Below are 19,760 nucleotides of genomic sequence, written 5' to 3' on the forward strand. Positions count from 1 at the left end.
TATGTAAATCTATTGGCTAAAATAACCTGGAGATGATAAATCTTTGAAAGCATGCGCTTTTCACTATCAGATGGAAACCTTACGCTGAAAGGCCAACCATTTTCACCATACATGGCAGAGATGGGGTTGGATGGAACAGAAACTAAAAGACTTCATTCAGAGCGGCTTCCTGACTGAAGTCATGAACAATCCAACGTCAGCCCAAACGAGAAACAACCGCAAAACTGTTTGGTTTGAAGTGTGATTCTGCTCTGAAGAGACTGTAACAGCTCTGAGGATTTGCAGGTTTATTGACGCTCAGCTACCCCCCCCCCAGGTGATGCTCTTCAATCACCACAAAACCTTTTCCACCTGCATGTGTAGGTGGCACGCAGTGCTCTGCGAGCAAGGACAGCTTGCCTTCTGGCGGCTCCCAGCCTGGGTAGGTACCCCGGCCCTCCTAGCCCCACCTGCTTGAGAAACAGTCCTGTGACAGCCGCAAATTCCCAGCATGCCCAGGTAAACAGGTTTCAGTTTGGTAAGTTGACAGTTGGCATACTAAAGAAAACCTACCATTCAAGAAGTTAAGACACCCCTGCAGTGGGTGGCAGCCACTCCATGAACGTGAGTGAGCCGTGACTCCTCACCTCAGTTGCATGAATTGGAGTCCTAAGAATCAGCCTGAATTTCTTCTGCTTCAGGCACAACCACTCACAAAAATTTCTCCAGTCTAACATGGCTCTCACAGGAAACCTGTGCTCACAGATGACAGGCTAGAAAGTAAAGCCTGTTGATTTACCTCTAAGATTTGGGTTTAGGTTCCTCTTACTTCTTTTCTTTTTAAAAACTGTTCTGGTTTTGCTCAGTTAAAAGGTAGCCATAGCAGCAAATAAATGCTTATGTCCTTATCTGCTCAGTAAGTGTTCCAATTCAAAACTAAATTAGCTAAAGCAGTGCAATTTTGTGTCTGGCTACAGTGGATTAGCTCTCATATTTGTGCATTTCACAAGTGCAAACTAAATTGACTGAAATAGACTTAAAAAGCACCCACACATGAATTTACACTGATTTAACTAAACAATTCCAGAACTGTGCTTTTAAACCAACCCAACCTCAGGCTAAAGCTGACTAGTCTAAGTAGAAACACTACCTGCACACTCATGCTCCGCATCCTCTCTCCATTCAGGATAAATAATTATTCCAAGAGAATATTGTGGGAAGATAAGCAAGTAACATACCAGTAGTCTGTCCCTGTTTAATCTCTTCAGCAGTCCTGTCTATCAGGACATAGAGAGACCACACGACGCAGGTGATGGCGATGATATGGAATGTTACAGAGCACATGATCTTCCTCCTCTCGCTGGCCGTCATCTGCAGCTTCTCCCACTGGCAAGGAACCCAGAAGCAGAGCAAGAGATTAAGTGTTTATTGTCGTTACTAGAGACTCTAAAAAGAGAACATCGATAAGAACAACCACCAGCCAGGAAAACAGTTTCCTCCTAAGATGGGTTTTAAAAGTCAGATGGCATTATTGCTCTGACCACAGCATGTGTGTGACCGCTGGCGGCCCGCCCTGGTGCCAGAGGGGACCTTTCATCGCTCAGCTCCGACCCAGAGCCCCAGCACAACGTCACGACACCCCGCTTACCCACGCAGGGGCAACTCCAGCACCGAGGGACCCTAACGCGAGGCCTTGCGAGGCTGCGGCCTCATCTGTTCCCCACTCAGCAGCAGGTACCCACCGCTGAGCCTCGTGAGCGGCAAAGGGGACCCTTGCTCAGGCAGGCAGTCAACAAAATACTGCCATAAAAGCGGTACATGATCCAACTGACCAGTGCGTGTGAGACGTCTCACGCCGAGCTCTGCTAGAGTCCCAGATGCCTCAGTGCACAGCCAAGGCTGTTTAGCTCTCAGCTCAAGGCTGTTGAGTTCTCACCTCCTACCTCTGGGGGTTTCATTCAATCTTCACGTACATTTAACACCACTTACAGCAGCAACACCCATATTTTATTTTCAGTGTTTCAAGTGCACTTAAATACGTGTGCCCTAAGAATACAGAGTAGAACTGGGATGACAGCTTCTGTAAGTGAGAGGACACAGCAAATGAAATCCCCAGACCTGCATCTATCAATAATGTTTATATAGCCCAAATAGAACGCACAAAGTCAGGTGGCTGTCATTTAGGAAAGATACAAAGAAAGTAGACAATTATTATAGATACTTCTAATATGTAAGGAATTGTCCAAAAAGAGTTTTGTTTTTTGTTTTTTTTTTACCTGAGACATCCAGAAGCTTGCGCTTTTTTTAATTATTTTTTGGCAATGTCCCCTATGTATACAATTAAAGTTTTTGCATGTGGGATACACATCCCTCAGCCTAGCTGCTTGAAACAGAGAGTTAAGATGGGTTTTTCCTCACACTATCATAAAATATATTCTGGAGCACATAAGCTTCTCATATATAGCTATGTGTTTCTAGAGAGGTGCACCTGATGTCTCCTAAAATAATTTGTAGAAAAAGAGGACTTTGAAAAGGATGACCTGCGTGGTATTATTAAGATCACCTGAATGATCCTGAATTATTGTTTCCACTCTTACAAATACAAGAATGGTTGAACCCTGAAACAGAGACTTTGTGATCCTCTCCGTCTTGCCAACAATCAATCTCTTTGGCCAGTCCAAGCCACAGCTCCGGTTCTGTGGCAGCCAAGTCTCAACACGCAACGAGAACTGAAGACTTCCAGCAATGACATGCTGGACTCGTGTCATGCTAGAGAGCTACATTCTTTCAATCTTCCTAGAAAAAGATGGGACAAAACATTCTCTTTGGATGTTGTATTTTAGACAGAAAATTGCTTTTGTGTCTAAACAAAGGTGTTTACTTTTGATAGGAAGTATAATTTATTTTGTCAAAAAGCGAGCATGAGCAATGTATTTGTGAATGCTTTCACAGAGCCACGAGGACTTGTGTTTTGACTAATTTATATTTCTCTTTTCTGTTCCACAGCTTGAGCTCCTCTGCCGGGCAACACCTCCTGTGAACTGCTTGTTTCACAGCCACCAAACCAACCTGCAGCACCTTATCCCTGCAAGATATATGACTGCACAGCAAGAGAGAAGATGTTCTGCAAACTACGCACTAGCCCAGAGACGAAACCCAAATCTGTAGGTCCCTGCTGCCTTATTCCGATGACACAGAACGTGGCATTTCCCAGTTAAAATAGTCAGCAGTTGTGGGTTTTTGAAGTGTTGTCAAAACAAAAAATTCAGCAGAAAAATTAAATTTCATGTCTTCTCTTTTTCCACTGAAATTTTAAAATGGAGCATCCCGCTCTCGTCTCCCCTCGCCTTCACTTGGACTGTGACATGTTTTGTTTCGCACCCTCTTCCCTTACTAACTTAGGGTTTGAATAGCTCAATGCTGTGATACAACCTTAAGATGCTGAGGAAGGTTAATTCCATTTCTACCCTACAGACAAGCACATACCCTATTATTTGTCCCATCCTGTTCATAATTACCAGTTCCAGACTGTTTTTGCCTGACTGACAGGATACCATAAAGGCCGAGTTGAAGATACAGCAGCAGCTTATCTTCTGGCTGCAGCTGACCATCTAAAAAGACTCTTTAGATATGTTTGAGCGGTAAATTCCTCCTTCTCCTTCTCTTTATGGCTCTGTCCCTACCTTCTGGCATCTGGTCCCTTTCCCACAGATGACCTGTTCAGATATAACTAATGATGCTGGGTGACTCATTTCTGAAGGTGCCCAACAGCCTTCTCTCGCAGGGCACAAATCGTCAGAAAATGTTTCCCACCCACACCAGGCAGAGAAAGCACGGAAAAAACAGAAGCCGACTGACGACGACAGCAACTCTTTTTACGTGGGATTCTCTAGCGTAATTTCTTTAAATGCCCTGTGGCTGGGCTGCGCAAAGGCTCGCCTGCGTAGATAACAGAGCCTATGCCGCTCAATACGGCAGCTCAGAGGTACCACATTTTGTGCCAACAGGGTACCAAGGCAAAATATGCAGTTCTTAGAAAGCAACGATTCACCGCAGTAATAAGCGGAGGTTGTCCTGTCAACTGGACACGGTAAGCTACGCACTTGGCACACAGTACATCTCTGTAAAAAATAAGAGGTGTTTGAATTCTGCTTTATTTTCTGCTAGGAGTCACTTTTAGGAACTGGACAAGTTTTTCTAACAGCTTTCGGATGGCTGCAGTCCTGACCTCCCACCCTACATGACTTAGGCTCATCATAATTGAATTTAATGTTTCTCAGTTATTCTAGGTTCCAGGCTGAGGTTATTGTTATTAACCACTTCCACTTTGGTAGATGTGGCAAGATTTGTCTGTGCTAAGAACACCAGTAACTTCCATCTCAAAATCCCGATGGTCAGGATCAACTGAAATTGAAAGCCTGGAGGATGTGGGAGAACAAAAAAGATACAAGTGCAAATCCAGCCTTACAATGCAAGTAGCATCTAAGTACCTATACTTTGAAAAGTACTCTTCTATAAACCAAAAATACAGGTTCTAGCAATGTGAAGTACTAAAACCTAGTCATTCACGGTCTAAGAAAAGGCAAAAATAAAAACACATGTATTGGTAAACCTTCTACTTACACAGTAATATTTTCACTAAAATAGGTTTGATCCTTTAGAAAAAGAAAACAAGCTACAGATTTTAATGAGTTTACACTCAGAAAGTGTGATTTAAAGTATGTTTAACCTGAAATCCTCATATTTTCAAGAGAGCTTAAAAGCCACGTGGATCTCAGAGCAGCAAACTAAAGCAGATCACGGTAATACAAAGCTCCATATTTAAAAAAGGAGAAAGTGGATAACTGCAGAGCAGATACCATTGTGCATCACCCCTAAAATGTAATGTAAAGAAAAAAGTCAGGTTGCTACATGCACATACATGTATGTGTGTGTATGCATGTACATTCACACAGAAGCTGCCGGGCCACAACAGCTAACTCTCAGAGCTGGATACCACGGATGGTGAATTTGCCAGGCTTGGTGTCTAATTTAAATCCTTTTCACCCATACAGGACTGACCAGCCTGCCTAAGGAGCCCCAGAAACATGATAAACATGTGGCGGGTGCTGCGGGCTCTCGGACAAGGACAGCCTTTTTTCAGAGTGGATCTGTGTTTAACAAAGCGATTCCTTGGGGAAGCAGGTCTTGTGCCTACCTTTCGCAAAGGCTTCAGTTTTGTCTCCATGATGAACTCGTACTTGCACAGTTCACAGCATCGTGTATCTGAGCTCTTGATCCATTGCTGCAGGCAGGCTTGGTGCACAAAATGAAGACTTCCCGTGCAGTGACAGGGGGTGATCAAAGGGCTCTCATCATCTCCTTCACAGTGACATATCCTGAATCAGAAGCAAAGCTGCTCATTAGGAGAAGAGAAAGCAGAAAGGCTGTGGAAGAGGCACGTAATACCTGTGATCACACGTGGTTGTCCACTGAGGATCCTGAGACATACATATCAAAGGGATGTGTTCCATAAGGGAGCTAGAACTAAAGAACTCCATTGCTACACAAGCACATACACGGGCACAAAATAATTGAGCACAGACACTGCTAACTAGACAGCTGCTTTCTAACAGAGGACGTAGACACACAGAGCCTGACAGAAATGCAGTATCCAAAAGAAAAAACAGGGTAAGAAATGACAACGCTTCACGTAGAACAACCGCACTTAACTGAAAATAGCATTTAAACAGATCAGACAGCACTTCCCAAGACAAAGTATGCACAGAGAAGTACGGCTACTTGTGGATTATGCTCTGGAACAGAAGATAAAACAAAATTCCCAAACCAGTGGCGAAACAGCCCACCCCAGTCTCATGAAGACTTAATTTAGAGAGCCTGAATTTTGCACAAAAGAAGTGCAAATATTTCTAGTGCCAACTGCTAAGAGACAGACCCACACTGCAAAGCTCCAGCACTGAATCTCCCCAAAATACACCTATTCTGAACGGACTAATGGTTTTGCTCTCCGCTTCTTGCTTTGCAAGAGCTGCTAAGGAAGCATCGGCTCTGCAGAATTCCCCGTTCCCCTCCAGCCTAACTGTGCAGGCAGCAGGGACACCCGATACAGCAACCCCTGGGTTGCATCAAACAGCACTAAGTCTTTCTAACCATGTGGAAGAGGTCATGAATTGAAAGGACGATGGTAAGGAGCTCAGGGAACGAATATGAGTTACCAAGCATGCGAGAACTACGTCTGGCACGCTGCCATCCCTGTCTATTACCGAAATCTCTTACTGATGTGTAGCGCCTTGCCTCTTGTGACCTTGCCGATAGCTGGCAAGTGGAAATGAAGGAGTGGGTGGATTATAACAGCATCTTGTTGGTGACAAGCCAGTATGGAACTAGATTTTGCTGGTGATGAGGGGGGAAATCAAGTAACATTGGCAAGCAGTAACAAAGCGAGCTTCAGAAAGTGCTGTCAGGGAGGAGGACGATTAGGACAGTAAAATGCTAGGTAGTGGGATGGGACGTTTGTGCCTGTACTTGGTCCTCAGCACATTTTGGAGCTGGGGTAGGGCAGACCTGCAGACAGGTCACCATGAAGACAGGCCAGAGCTGGCTGCTTCCACCACCTGTGCGTGATTAATCCTCTGTAGTTGGAACAAAGACACCCATCCTTTTGGATCTCACGCTACAGACATCACACAGGCCAACCACTAACACCCAGAGCTCAGATCCCCCTTTCAACTAAGGCATCCAGAAAGCCCTTTACAAACGAAAGAGTGTGGTGGGATACAAACTGTGAGGAAAAGATGAAAAAACCCCCATCTTAAGCTATATTGACCTGATCTCAGAAGCAAACAGTCTGTTTTCCTCCTGACTTCCCATCCTCTGACCAAACCAGCAGCGACTGTTAAGATGACACATTGCTCATTAAAAGCTAAGGCACGTTCATGTTGGCCTTTAATACATGTAGCTGATTCTCTCATATTATTCCCTGTTTTGGCACTGATAAGGAAAAACTACCGTCTCAGAACCCCAAACCTGAAACAAATTGCAAGAGAATTTATTTGACTCCAAGAGAAATTCTTTTGCTTAGTAGCCTTGTTAAGTGCATCAGGGTGGTGCAGGACAGCAGAGAGGAGGCTGCATGCTTCAAATCGCACATATGAAAGCAAGGCGACAGGGCGAAGAAGACGACAGAAACAGCACAAAGGCAGGGGAAAGCAGAACGGTCACCACCGCACATGGCAGGGCTTGAAGGTAGGCGGTTCTCTGGTAAACCAACCTGCAGGTGTCCCCCGATGTGGACACGGGGGAGAGAGGGGGGAATTTTTCTGAGAGGGGGGAAGGGCAGTCAAGGTCACTGTCCTTCTCAACTGAACAGAGCGGTGCCCGCTGCTCTTTTGTTTTCAATTTCACTGAGGTGCTGTCCTCAAAGACGTCATCGTCTCCCATATCATCGGAGCAAAAGTCTGTGCTTTCCACCAGCACGCTGGAGGATTTCTCAGCTTGGAAGTGACTGGAATAGCTCTCCAGTTCATGGAACTTATGCAGGCTGCTGGTGCTGGAGGTGTGGGAGAAGGAAAAAAGGTAACGCAACAGTTTTTTGCTCCTTGAGGTGTCATGGTCCACTTTGTCCTCCAGCAAGGGGATATGTACAGCACTGTGGTTCTCTGCTCCTCCCGACGCGTTCGAGTAGTTGGAAAGGGAAGGGATGTAGGAGTGTTTAGAATTGCTAAAAGAAAGAGGCCTGAGATTCAGCGGTTTCCTCTCTTTAAGATGAAATTTGTTAATCCTTAAACACTGCTCTTGAGTCGGGGTCAATTTGCCTTCCGAGCGCGTTCGCTCCACATAGTCAAAGCACTCGCTGGTGCTCTGCGCCTTCTGGTCCACGTCATTGAGGGACTTGGAGAATTTCAGAGTGCGGGTGGGCTTTACATTCTTAGCAGACCTGAGCGCCTGGCCCCGATCCTGCCCACGGGAGTTTCTCTTTGCTGCGTGTAACGTGTCCTGACAGATTACTGTCACAGTGACCCCTTGTGTCAGAGGGCTCTGGCAGTGAGGATTTTTCAGGACAACAGCAGACTGCACTGGACTGTGATGACAACACTCAGAAAACACTGCACTGGAACTGCATGCAGAACAGTGGAATAAAAGCACAGAAAGTAAAAAACAATTACATAAGAGAACACATATAATTAAAAGTGAAGAAATGAGAATTATGGCTAGTGTGGGAACGGCAAACATAGCGGGACCAAGCAGTCAGTGGGATTCAATGAAGCAGTGTTAGACAGCAGTTGAGTCAAACAAATGGAATGCTTCATATGGGAACCCCACATCGCTTCCTTCCCCATACATGTGCTTTTTCAGTTTTGTTTTCTCTTAATTTGAACCTTGAATGAGCCTCACTAGCCATGCAAGCAACACACTTTACCTGCAGATGTCCTGGTTGGATGGTGTAACAGAAGTCCGAGAGAAGCTATGAGGGGCAGAGATAGAAGTTGGACTTCCAGCCTGCAGTGAAATTAAAACAAACAAACAACCAAGTCACAAGTCGGAAGAGTTTGGTACGCACAGCAATCGTCTTCAGGGTTAAACGCAGCATGTGGAGTTAGGTATCACTCTGCGTCAGATATTCAAGGGCTAGTTGTGAGAAAGCGGCTTTATTGCCAAATACTAGAAAGGGAGGTCACACAGCCTCATCCTTGGAAAAGCAGTAATCAGAACAGAAACGTTTTCCCCCAAGGTCAAACGCGGCCACCTCTGGAGCGGAACCTGCCAGCTGTCAAACGCTGCACAGAACAATAGCTGAGGAAATGAGCAATGCTACAGTAATTAGAATAATTAGATGGAGGTGTGTGTATAGACTAGTCAGAATTTAGCTACTACATAATAGCTAATCATTCCACTTTTATGATGACAAGAGATTAGAGGCTTGGCTTTTTTTTTTTTTTTCACAAGACAGAACCATCAGTAATTCAGTAACTCGGGCACTATTTGGAGACTTATTTTCTGTACTAGCATATGCACGTGAGCACCATCTGCCAAACCAGACCATTCCCTGAAGTACTCTTTGTACTTCGCGAGGCCTTTCATCCTGCTCTTACTCTGACAAGGTCTTCCACGTACTTGGAGAAGAGGGGTGGCAGCAGTCGCATTCGTAAGACCTAACAAGAGCACAGTGAGAAGTAGAGTAACTGAAGAATTCTGAATTCAGCTGAAATAACTCAAAAAAATAAATTAAGCTCTTGGCATATTAAACACTTAATAGACAAGCCTCTAAAATCAATATGATAAGAACGATCATTGTCTCAGAGTTGGGACTCGACGGGCTATTATTATAGGCCGTTTCTGCCGCTACATTCTGTGGGTCACTAACAGAAATTTCTCGACTCTTCCTAGAGGTTCTGGTGAGGAGACCACCTGCGCTGATAACCTTGTAATAGGGAATCTTTAAACCTGGTTCTCCCATGCTCCACAGCTGCCGGAGAGGCTGTGCCGCTCACCCACTGCTTGCATTTCAAAATTCAGACAAGGGTTTACAGCTCTTCCTGACGTGCAGAGCAAAGCCTGAAACCCAGGAAGGAACAATGCAACCAGCAGAACAACGGAAGTGTCAACACCACGCTGGGCCGCACGAAAACCAGCACAGCCCCGGGCCAGGCAAGTGCACAGAGCCAGACTAGGAGAGGCCTCAGGTCGTGAGAGGTGTGTTGCCACAGAAGCACGCTGTGCCCAGCCCTGTACTTCAGCTTGAGAGGCGAGAGCTAGCTTAGTCCTCACTGCTTGCATGATCTCTGGTCATGGTGCAACACACACACTACATCGGTCTCAGGTTTCTTCCATTCTATACTTAATTTATTAAAAGCTCCTGCGGTATATTTAAACAAGGCCACTGCAGGCTTTTACACTCTCACAGCAGAAGCAAGGTTCCTCGTCACGCAACATACTCTTCTTTCTTTGCAAGATAACATGGGTATACTAAGACGTGTGTTACTTTATACAGACACAACCATCATCTTCCACGTTACAGGACTCATCTTTTAAGGTTTTGTTTCTCTAGCCAGCAGCGCTACAGAGTGCGATGTATCTGGCCTGACACTGGGATGTCTCAGGTGCACCGAGCCTGAAAAAAACAGGTATCCATTTACATCTGGGTCTGCAAGAGTCGAGGATAAGACTCAAACACACACCTCTCAATCCACAGCATCCAACCCAGCTAGGTATGTGTACAGAATAAAAACCAATAACATTGGGCAGAAAGCAAACTGAACTATGTTATGACTGTGGCAAAAGAAATTAAAGACTTAAAAGATCAATTATTGGCTTTATCCTGGAAACTATGGTTCTTTCCATTTTACACCACTTGCACATGCTAATGATGTAGGACGCTGATCATACAGCGAGGTGAATTCAGGTATTACTTGGAAATTTGTTCTCTATTTGATGCTTAATCTCTCCTAAAAGCAGGTACATCCCTGACTTCAAATCCTCCTTTTTAAAAAGAGTTTGTGCAATTACTACTTTTTTTTTTTAAGAAAGACTGACAAGTTAGTGAAAAGACCTGACACACTATAATCTGCTGCTATAATTATGCAAATGAAAATTAATAAGACTTAAATAATGAATTCTTTAAAAAGACATATTTAGCAATCTTCTAAAACCAAAATGTTGAACCAGTAAAACAGTATGTTGCATTCTGCCATGGAAACAGAGCCATATATTGTTGGAACTGAAGTCACAAATCAATTAATACATCTGTCTCAGGTTTTATGTTATGAGCAAATCCCAGAAGGTAACCTGCTTAGAGTGAATCCAATCTCTCTGCTCCTTTGCTTTAGCAATGAAGCTTTCCAAAAAGAGACAGTGGAATATATGATGTGACAGTCTATTAGCAGATGGCTAGATTCAATGATGCAAAATTTCACTTCCAAAACCGTGTTACTGATTTCTTGATCGAATTGCCTGGCAGTAAGACAGCATCAAAGCCTCACCACTTGGGAAATCAGAAGGCTGGTACAAACAAGGAAGTGTGGAATTTCATTTGCATTTCAAGCTTACTACTCTTTCAAGATGCTGGCACGGTTCAGGACAGCTTGCACAAAAACCCATATCTGCGGCGCATTTCCTTTTCCTCCTCCTGTCTTCCTGCTTCAATACAAGAGGTCCTTTGCTCCATCTTTATACATAATGCAAATGCAACCAAAAAATGAACGGAAGTTAACACACTTGGAAAGGCACCACAAAGTGGAACAACAAAACACTGGAGGAAGTTACGCCCTACCCTCTGTTTAAGCTAGCATAAGATGTGGCTACCACCAAAAGCCACGGTTCAATGAGCCTCCAGTCTCTCAGCCTGTCCTCCTTTCTTCCCATGCTTTTTGCTTGTGGAACTATTTACACAGCTGCATTGCAAATCAGATTAGGATAGTGAGGTGAGGTAAAACTAACCACTTCTTTTACTGGGCTTGTTTACTGCCAGTCACTTCCCTAGCTTCAGCCGCTGGAGGAACATGAGCAGGTTAGAGCAATAAGCCTCGAATGGCAAGGCACAACTCACTACCAAGAGAAGGGCATAGTAAAATGCAAGCTGCTGCCCCAAGCCCAAGAAGTATGTTCTGCCAGTCCTAGAAGCAGAGATGCATGCAGCTGACACTCACCAGCACGTGCAGCTTGTCTGGGTTTACTGACTCAGATACAGCAGCTATCAGACAAAGAGGTGCCACAGAAAAGAAGAAACACTGGCAGCCTTGGGCCAGAACAAGGCAAAGAAGAGGCAATGCAATGGGTGAACGCAACAGAGAGGCTGATGCAGCTACTTTGGAGCTCTGACGTTGCTCCCAGGCAAGGCTCAGCTCTGAAGAGGCTGGGAAATTAAACAATCAAAGCCCTCAGCATTCTGTAGCTTCTGGCACAACCACCACCCTTAATGCCCCAGCGCAGCCTCCCAAGCAGTAGCACCTTTGGTTGAACTGGCTACTTACAATGGCGACAGCACTAGTAGGTTTTAAAGCACTCCTTATCATAGGCGGTTTCGCCATGCTTAGTATGGTATGGGTAGCCCAAATCTTCACAGCCTGAATTTGGCCGTTCTAACCCCAGAACCACTTGCTGAATCTCTGTGGACTTTCATGCCCTTTCGCGTGGAGGAATATCACGGCTAATGACAAGCCTTGGAGCTATGTGCTAGTGAGTTACCCGCTACGACCAGACTGGTTGCCTAAGATTGCTCCGGACTAAAAGTCAATAGTTAGTTAATTGTGCATATTGACACTCCCATCTAATGCAATTCAGTGAGGTCACCGTGGGGCCTTCTGCACTGGTGTTCAGATAACCACAGCGACTCTGAAGGCAGCAATCCCTGGAAGCCTACATCTCTCTGGAGGGTTGCCATCAGGAAGTAAAATATATCCTTTTATATATATAGATGTGTGTGAGTATGTGTGCGTGCATATATATATATATGTACATATGTATATATATAATGTGCTGCCACAGCTGGTTGTTCTTATTCTGTCCCCACTCCATGAACAGTGTGATTCGTTGGTGAAAGAACTCAGCCTTTTCTGATTACCTGCCCGTGACTACATGCTGCACATCAAACCCCCACCCCGCCCCCGTCTCAGAAAATAAAGTAGTCTTGGAAATGAGCCACAGTGAACATGTCAGTGGCGTGGGTATATTCCAGGTCACCTGCTTATCTGAGGTGGCACTTCTGGGTATAGTTGCTGTCATCTCACTCTGGGCTGCACCTCAGTACTAGCAATTATATCCCATTTTAAAGAACAAGGCCTACCACATTCTAAAAACCTTATTAAATTATTCATTGACGGTAAAAACTTAGAAACAACCCCAGAAGAATTCTTCCACTGACTGGAAGTCTGAAGGAAGCAAAGAAAGGTTTTCCCCCATACCTGCAAAGTTCATCGATTCTAGGTGCCATGCGAACCAATACTGTTGCCCTAGTATTTGTGCTACCAGGGCACCTAGAAGTCTCAGCTAAGGACCTGGAACTAACATATTAAGCGCTATACACATGTAATAATGGAGCACACCTCTCCTTTGGGCAGATGAAGGGTTAGAGAAACGAAGCACAATTTAAAGTCTTTTCCTCAGGAGGAACAGCAGCACAAGGAGCTTCAGGCAAATACATATTTAGCAATAGAGCAAGGAGCCAAACACTCCACAGCCCAGATTTCAAGCTGGCATTTTGACTATGGGTTTGCCTTTATTTTACACTGTGGTGAACCCATTTCAAAACTATGCTCTTCTGCTGGGATTAAAAAATATAAAATAAGAGAGCAATAAAAATCCTAAAAGGTAGCTGCACCTGCTGTCAAAAAGACTGATGCTAAAAGATGTCTCCAGTGCCACTAGACCATTGCAGCAGTTTCTGTCTGCCTCCCTTCCCTGTAGGAGCAACAAGAGCAGTGATGCTTGTCTCCACTGAGCCAGCTCCAGCTACCACCAGCCCCTCTGGGGATTAAAGAGACACAGCTAACCACAGTAGGTGTTGGCAAAGCGGAGACATCTCCCACCACTGCCCTGGAGTTGTCCTGTCCCAAGGACAACCAGCAATCGAGGCCCACTGCCTTCCGTCATCTCACACCCGGCCCCAAGCAATCCCCCTGCACCGCGATGCTTTTTCAGCACCGAGATCACAGTGCTGCTATCTGCAATAGGCCACTGCGGGTTTTGTTCGAATCAGATTTGTCTCTCCTGGTATTAACACATCACAATGACAAATGTGGCAGAAGCACGTGGGAAAGAGAGAACCAGAGGGATGGTTATCACACCTTGTTTTTCAGAAGAACTCATTGCCAAAGAGCTATTTTATCTCTCTCACGCAGATCCTATTTAAATGTGTATTAAGAAGGCAGGGCTGCTGCTAGACACGGACATGGCAGACACGTATCTTGCGCGGTACAACTCCAGAGGCAGCGAAAGCCCTAGGCTCTGCTCCCTCCTTAGTTTACACGACAGAGACCAAGACCAACCACCCTTTACCTGTTCCTCTGGCAGGATCCAGGTACGGACAGCGATTTAGGAAAGAAAACAGTGATGTGGCCTTGCGAAAAAAAGCACCAAGTGCTACTGCGAGGTGCTCCATAGCTAACCTAAGCCTTCAGATAGGGAAAGGACATCTATGAAGAGACCCAGGGAATCTGACTCTGTGCCACCCCTGCCCCATTCACCTCCCCTCCCTTGTCAGGGGCAGCCCCAGCCCTGTCTCATCCACAGTGGCAAAATTCAGTTATCCCTGCTGTGCTGAGAAGTCCGGAGCCAGGGGACACATCCATCATTTCTCTTGAGCCCCTGGAGAACAAACAGAATTGCTTGGCTCCAGCCATCCACCAGGACGCAACATATTTGTGGCTTTACGCTTTCAGCACAGTGCTGTATTCCACATCCACGCTGGCTGATGGCTCTCGCCGAAGAGCGCTGCAGCTGTAAAGTTTCCACGGCTCATCTGTGGAACAGAGGTGGCTGTTTCACTGCGCGCAGTGCAGGCCTCCAGCTGAAACAGCACGCTCAGGCAGCGGTACGAGACCAACCGGCCGCGCCGAGTTTACTGACCCGACGCTTGAAATAGCCAGAACAGGCCACCTGCGGACAGACTGGATGTTGTGAAGGGCAGACAGCCCTGCTGACGGGCTGTTTTCGAAAGATTTTCCTAAATACAGACATGGCAGGATCAAACATCAGAAACTGCTAGTCTTCTCCATACCAGACTCATGCCGTTTTGACTTCCAGCGCATACTAAAATCAAGTGTCTTTAGGTGGGATAAGATGCATTATTAGAATGGAGAGTGGTTAAAAAGACTGGGGGCGGGGGGAGTTGGGGAAGACGCGGGAAAAAGGCATCTGAAATTTTCGGGATGATCAACTCCACCATATAATTTTGGAAACAATTCGATAGCGACCAGCAGTCAACTGCTGGAAGTACTTTATTCCATACTTTATATAATGTATATGGCTATAATTAATATTATGTCTAGAAGCTAGGAGCAAAGCTGAAGTCAGCTTCCCCTCATTCTTCCTAAAGAAATCTAAAGGAAGACTCTGGAAGGAGCTCTCTATAGAGATACAAGAGCTAAAGGCACTAGAGGAAGGAGGCTATCTATCCTTTCAAAACCTCCCCAGGCCTAATTCCTATAGCACAGGACCAATGTTGATTAAACCCAGTAACAACTACGCAGGTGTTGCAGCGACAAGAACAAGAAAAAAAAAATGGCCCTTCAACTTCAAAATCTTCCTCAAAATATACTGAATGGACTGGGGGAACAAAAGAGGAAAGGGAACTCCTGCAGGTTAGTCCTTCTCAGAGTGCCCTCGTACCTATATGAAGTACGGCTCCAGCCCCAGGAGAGGGAATTTATCACAGCGCAGGGAGACTGTTGCACTCCTTAGGAACACCCTGCATGAGGTTACTTGCTCGTGTGGGCAGGGAAAAGAGCATACCTTCATCTTCACACTATACAATTTCTCCTGTCTTTTCCTTTCCCCGGTAGCTCACTAGAAGGATTTTGTAAAAATTTTTTCACGCAACATCCCTTTCCCCACCCCCAGGTTCACGTACCTGAACAGAACACCTTCGAGCAGCAGCTCTTTTCGGTAAGCCTCGGTCATCTGATGGACTACAGGATAGCTAAGCTCTGTGACTGAAAAACCTGGACTGCTTTTCTACGGACGAATGCTCTCTGCATCCATCAAAGCTTCAGGCAACAGTGGATGTGTGTATTCATATGCTTTTCTAAATCTGTTCCAAGCTGATGAACAGCCCAAATGGATTTTAAATTTCATAGCAAGCTCAGGCTACCACTTCGCATCTGCACTGGCTGCCATTCAGCCCAAGAATAATTTAATATTTTACAGTGTGCTTCTGCTCAAAAGATAAAACCGTACAGGCCTTCAGAATTAAATATTTTAAGGAGTGCACTTTTGATTCCTTTGCTGTGATCCCAGTATTAGCATTTTCAAAGTTTACTCCTTAGAGGGCCACAAAAACAAGACTACAAAGTACCGCCCCCCCCCGCTACACTAAAATCAGCCCTCCAGAGGAATCAGATGACAGGAACAGCACACAGATGACCTGAAGATATTTCCATACATCACACCATCAGTTTAAGGATATGTCAGACACTTTAAAGCTAAACAATGTCACTAATTTGAGAATAACGGTTTACAGACCAGCTTTGTTAGCGACCTCATTTAATCTGCTTGTAAGCACAATTCCTTTATCTGAGAGCAGAGGGCATGAATTACCACCACTCTGAAGACCCCTTTTTTAGCTGCTTTCAGTGACTAGTTGTGTTTTAGGGTCAATTTAATCTATATTTAGAGGACGAAGCTTCTATAAAGCTTAATTATTTCTCTGTGTGGCTTGTATGATGAAGGCACTTACTAGTGAAAGGTGGCTTCTTGGCAAAAACGCTGGCTAAGGGTAAAGAGTTGAGCTGTGGATCTGGGGGTTTCAATCAGCATCACTGTGCTTGTAGAGGGCAAGCTGGGAATCGGGCTGTGTCCAAGTCCCACGATTAAATCAATTCAACCTGCCTTCAACGCTTTTTTTTTTTTTTTTAAATTTCAAAAGAAACATAGAAAAGATTCCAGAAATTCAAACATTTCAGGTGGAGCAGATTTAAAAGGGGTGTTTGAAATATACACACCAAAAAAGCAAAGAAGGGCCTGGAGGAATGCCACAGCCCCTGGCGTGCAACAGACTGCACAAAACCTAATGGCACCATATGAAGATCCTCCTACATCTTTTTCCCTACTTCTTTTTCTGCCGTTTCTGGCCTCCATCCCTAGCCAAGTATTCAGGTGATTGTTTTTTCTTGTCCTGGCCACATGTACTAGCATCTCCTCAGCCTCTCTCAGCATCTGCCTCTGGGAGAACTGCCTTTTTGCCCCTTCTTCCCATGGGACGGCTCCACCTGGCCCCAACACTTGGGGTCTATGTTTGGAGAGGTCCTGCTACCTCTACCAGCTGATCTCATTTTCAGTGGCACCATCTGTCTGCCTCTCTCTTTGATCACTTTTAGCCCTAGGGCATTGCTTTCCTTGGTCACACTGAGTAACACAGCATCCTCTCTTGGCTAGAGGCTAAGTTCTGACTCAATCCTTTCCACTCATATAGCACTGTGCAACTGAGAGCAGTGGAAAGATACACAGCAATAATCACAGTGCGTTTGTAATGACATATCAGCCCCAGAAAGGCTTTGAATCAAGTGTGAGTGCCAAGCATTTGTAGCAGATTTGCTATGTTGCTATGCTGTAAGCTAGATTTGGGTGGAAAAATAATAGCTCAAAGAGTCATTTGCAGGAAGCGCGATCATTATTTCTGTACACACACACATCAACATATCTGGAAATGCAGCATATAACTGATTAAATTCAACTTTGGTTAAATAGCTCCTCTTAAAATGGCATACGATCAACAAGCTCTGAGGTTTTCCAAAAGGGCTATACAGGCCGCCAAGCTCTTCCGTACTTTTTCCTTTGCCTTATTGGCAAGGTTGTTACACTATTCTAAACAAAAATAAAAGGCACTTTCCTACTAAAGCTCAGAACTAACGAAAAATTTTCCATGTTCTTAAGCTCCCACACAGCATCCCACTACTATAATCTTCCCTGTTTTGTCCTAGAAATGGCTTGCAACCGCCAACCACCTGTAGACTGCAGAATAAATTGTTGCCGCTTTGCGCTGAACTGCCTGGATGTGGCAGGCAGTGGTTGGATGTACGAGGCAAGTCAGAGGACTGATTTCGCCGATGGGACTTCCACCTCTTGCCCTTGTTAGAAGCTATCTCCAGAGTGGAGTAAGTGGATCAAACACAGAGGCGACAGAGGAGCAGTAAGAACATCAGTACCTCTGGGAAGATCGTGCTTGCAACCAAAAAGTCTCACCCGCTGAACTGGCACAGCTGACTTTTGCTCCCCTTGAGAACTTTAGCTTTTGCAACACACAGCAATCATGTTGAAAATTTTAGTGTTTCAAGCTGAATGCAAATATTGATGTCTCACTTGCCAGTGCTCTCGGGGAGCTTTGCCAGAGTGCAAGGTCCTCCCGCTGTACTGCCACACTACCAGTTCTCGATAAACTAAGAATGAACTGTGCAACTTCGTACAGCTACCAAACTGCTGCTGCCAAAAGGCTTGTTCTGCTGAATTTCAGACACTCGGGGAAAAATACAATGACGCTTCATGATAAAAGTACCATCTCTGCTGAACAACGCCTGAAAAATCCCATCAATGATCCCGAAGAAGAAAAGATCCAGAGTAAGAAGGCACAGGCACAGTCCCAGTTTAAAAAAGCACAGATGAGAAGTTATCCTCACACGGTATTTATTTCAAATCCCTTTCTGTGAAGGCACATTTTCTGATGCTGAGCGCAAAACACAATCCCACTCCATGATAACAACGTCAATACCTTGTGCAATGGAACGTTGCCCTGCTTGTTAAGACACCCAGTAATCTCGTCTTTCTGCTCTGAAGTGAAAGTCGCCTGTGCCCATATAAACCATAAATTCAGTGCAGCCACTGTTTCCGCTCCTGGAGATAGGCATGAATAGTTTCCTGTACCCTGAAGTACCCAGAATAGAAAAAAGGGACTTGAACTCCTCACACCCATAATGACTCAGGCTCTCATTAGAAGTCACTATTACCAGTAACATCAACTGTTGCAACAAAGGGTTGAGGCTTATGAACCCCATGAAAAATACCGGTCAGCCAGCACAACCTTGCTTGCATGAAGGCTTTAAGCAATTGTACATGTCCAAGCAAAAAGGTCTCAGGCTTCCAGCTAATTAAAGATCTTCTGATTTGTAATGCAGAAGTAGGAGTCAGATATGTATTGTAATAAGTTATCCTGGACAGAAGATACTTCTTTCCTAATGGCACATCAAAGCAAGTGTGCTTTTGATGTGTCCATCGGCTATACTGGACTGTGACTAGAATGGGTAGAGCATCATGCTTCCCTTACAAGGTCAGGGCTTGTAATAGCAAACACTTAAACATACTTACATAGTCGTGCCCTGATAACAATGCATTTCATGGCGCTAACAATAATTCTGTGTTGAAGTGACAACAAAATAACGTTTAACCACATATCCAGTACATATTAATGGATGCACGGCTATACATATCTTACAGAGAACATGACATCAGATAGCTTATGGTATGAAAGAATGTACTTGAGTGATGTTTTTGGGGCGATTTTCCCCCCAAGATAAGATCTCCGGCATCTGTCATCTATCTTGCTCCTACCAAGCTAAGGAGGCTGACAGCGTGAAAGAGAAAACCTACTGTAGCTTCTGCTTCATTTGACCTGTAAAGAGAGTCTGCAAAACACCAGAGTTCTAATGTTTCAGGAGTGACTACCAATGACAGACAGGCAGAAGAAGCATTTTCTACTGGTCACATCATCATGGATATCGCCCCAGTTTTGAAATGAAAGAAATCCCAGTATCCCCAGGTTTATCCAAGACTGAGTTATATGGAGGAACATACCTTTGAGATGTTACTAGAGCGGCTCACGGAATGCCCCAAAGCCTTCTCATTCTGAAAAAGGAAGAAGAGGATCACTGCAGCAACAAATCACACTTATGAGGATCTTTCAAAGCTGGTATTAGAAACCAAATTCCACGGAGAAAGTCTTACAGCTGCGGCTTTTAAGGATGTTGGTTCTATTGACTTCAGCCTGATCTACCACAATGACTAAATTGCTTTGTTTGCTTAACAAGATATTACCTTGCAGAAAATCATATAGGCAAGACAAGTACAAACTGAAATAC

General features: G+C 44.9%; 1 protein-coding gene across 9 annotated transcripts in view; it reads right to left on the reverse strand.

Moving 5' to 3' along the window:
* MARCHF8 (membrane associated ring-CH-type finger 8) overlaps positions 1–19,760 on the reverse strand; it is a 93,921-nt gene that overhangs the window by 2,146 nt on the left and 72,015 nt on the right. For 7 of the 9 annotated variants that reach the window (XM_064463706.1, XM_064463702.1, XM_064463705.1 and 4 more), the window contains 5 exons: positions 19,477–19,527; positions 8,399–8,478; positions 7,250–8,095; positions 5,177–5,357; positions 1,218–1,365 (listed from right to left, as the gene is read on the reverse strand). In XM_064463706.1, coding sequence (XP_064319776.1) covers positions 1,218–1,365; positions 5,177–5,357; positions 7,250–8,095; positions 8,399–8,478; positions 19,477–19,527 — 1,306 coding nt within the window. The remainder of the gene's footprint in view (positions 1–1,217; positions 1,366–5,176; positions 5,358–7,249; positions 8,096–8,398; positions 8,479–19,476; positions 19,528–19,760) is intronic. The other 2 variants (XM_064463709.1, XM_064463711.1) reach the window with 2 other exon arrangements.

This window comes from Phalacrocorax carbo, chromosome 12 (assembly GCF_963921805.1).
Source record: "Phalacrocorax carbo chromosome 12, bPhaCar2.1, whole genome shotgun sequence".
Lineage (NCBI taxonomy): Eukaryota > Metazoa > Chordata > Aves > Suliformes > Phalacrocoracidae > Phalacrocorax > Phalacrocorax carbo.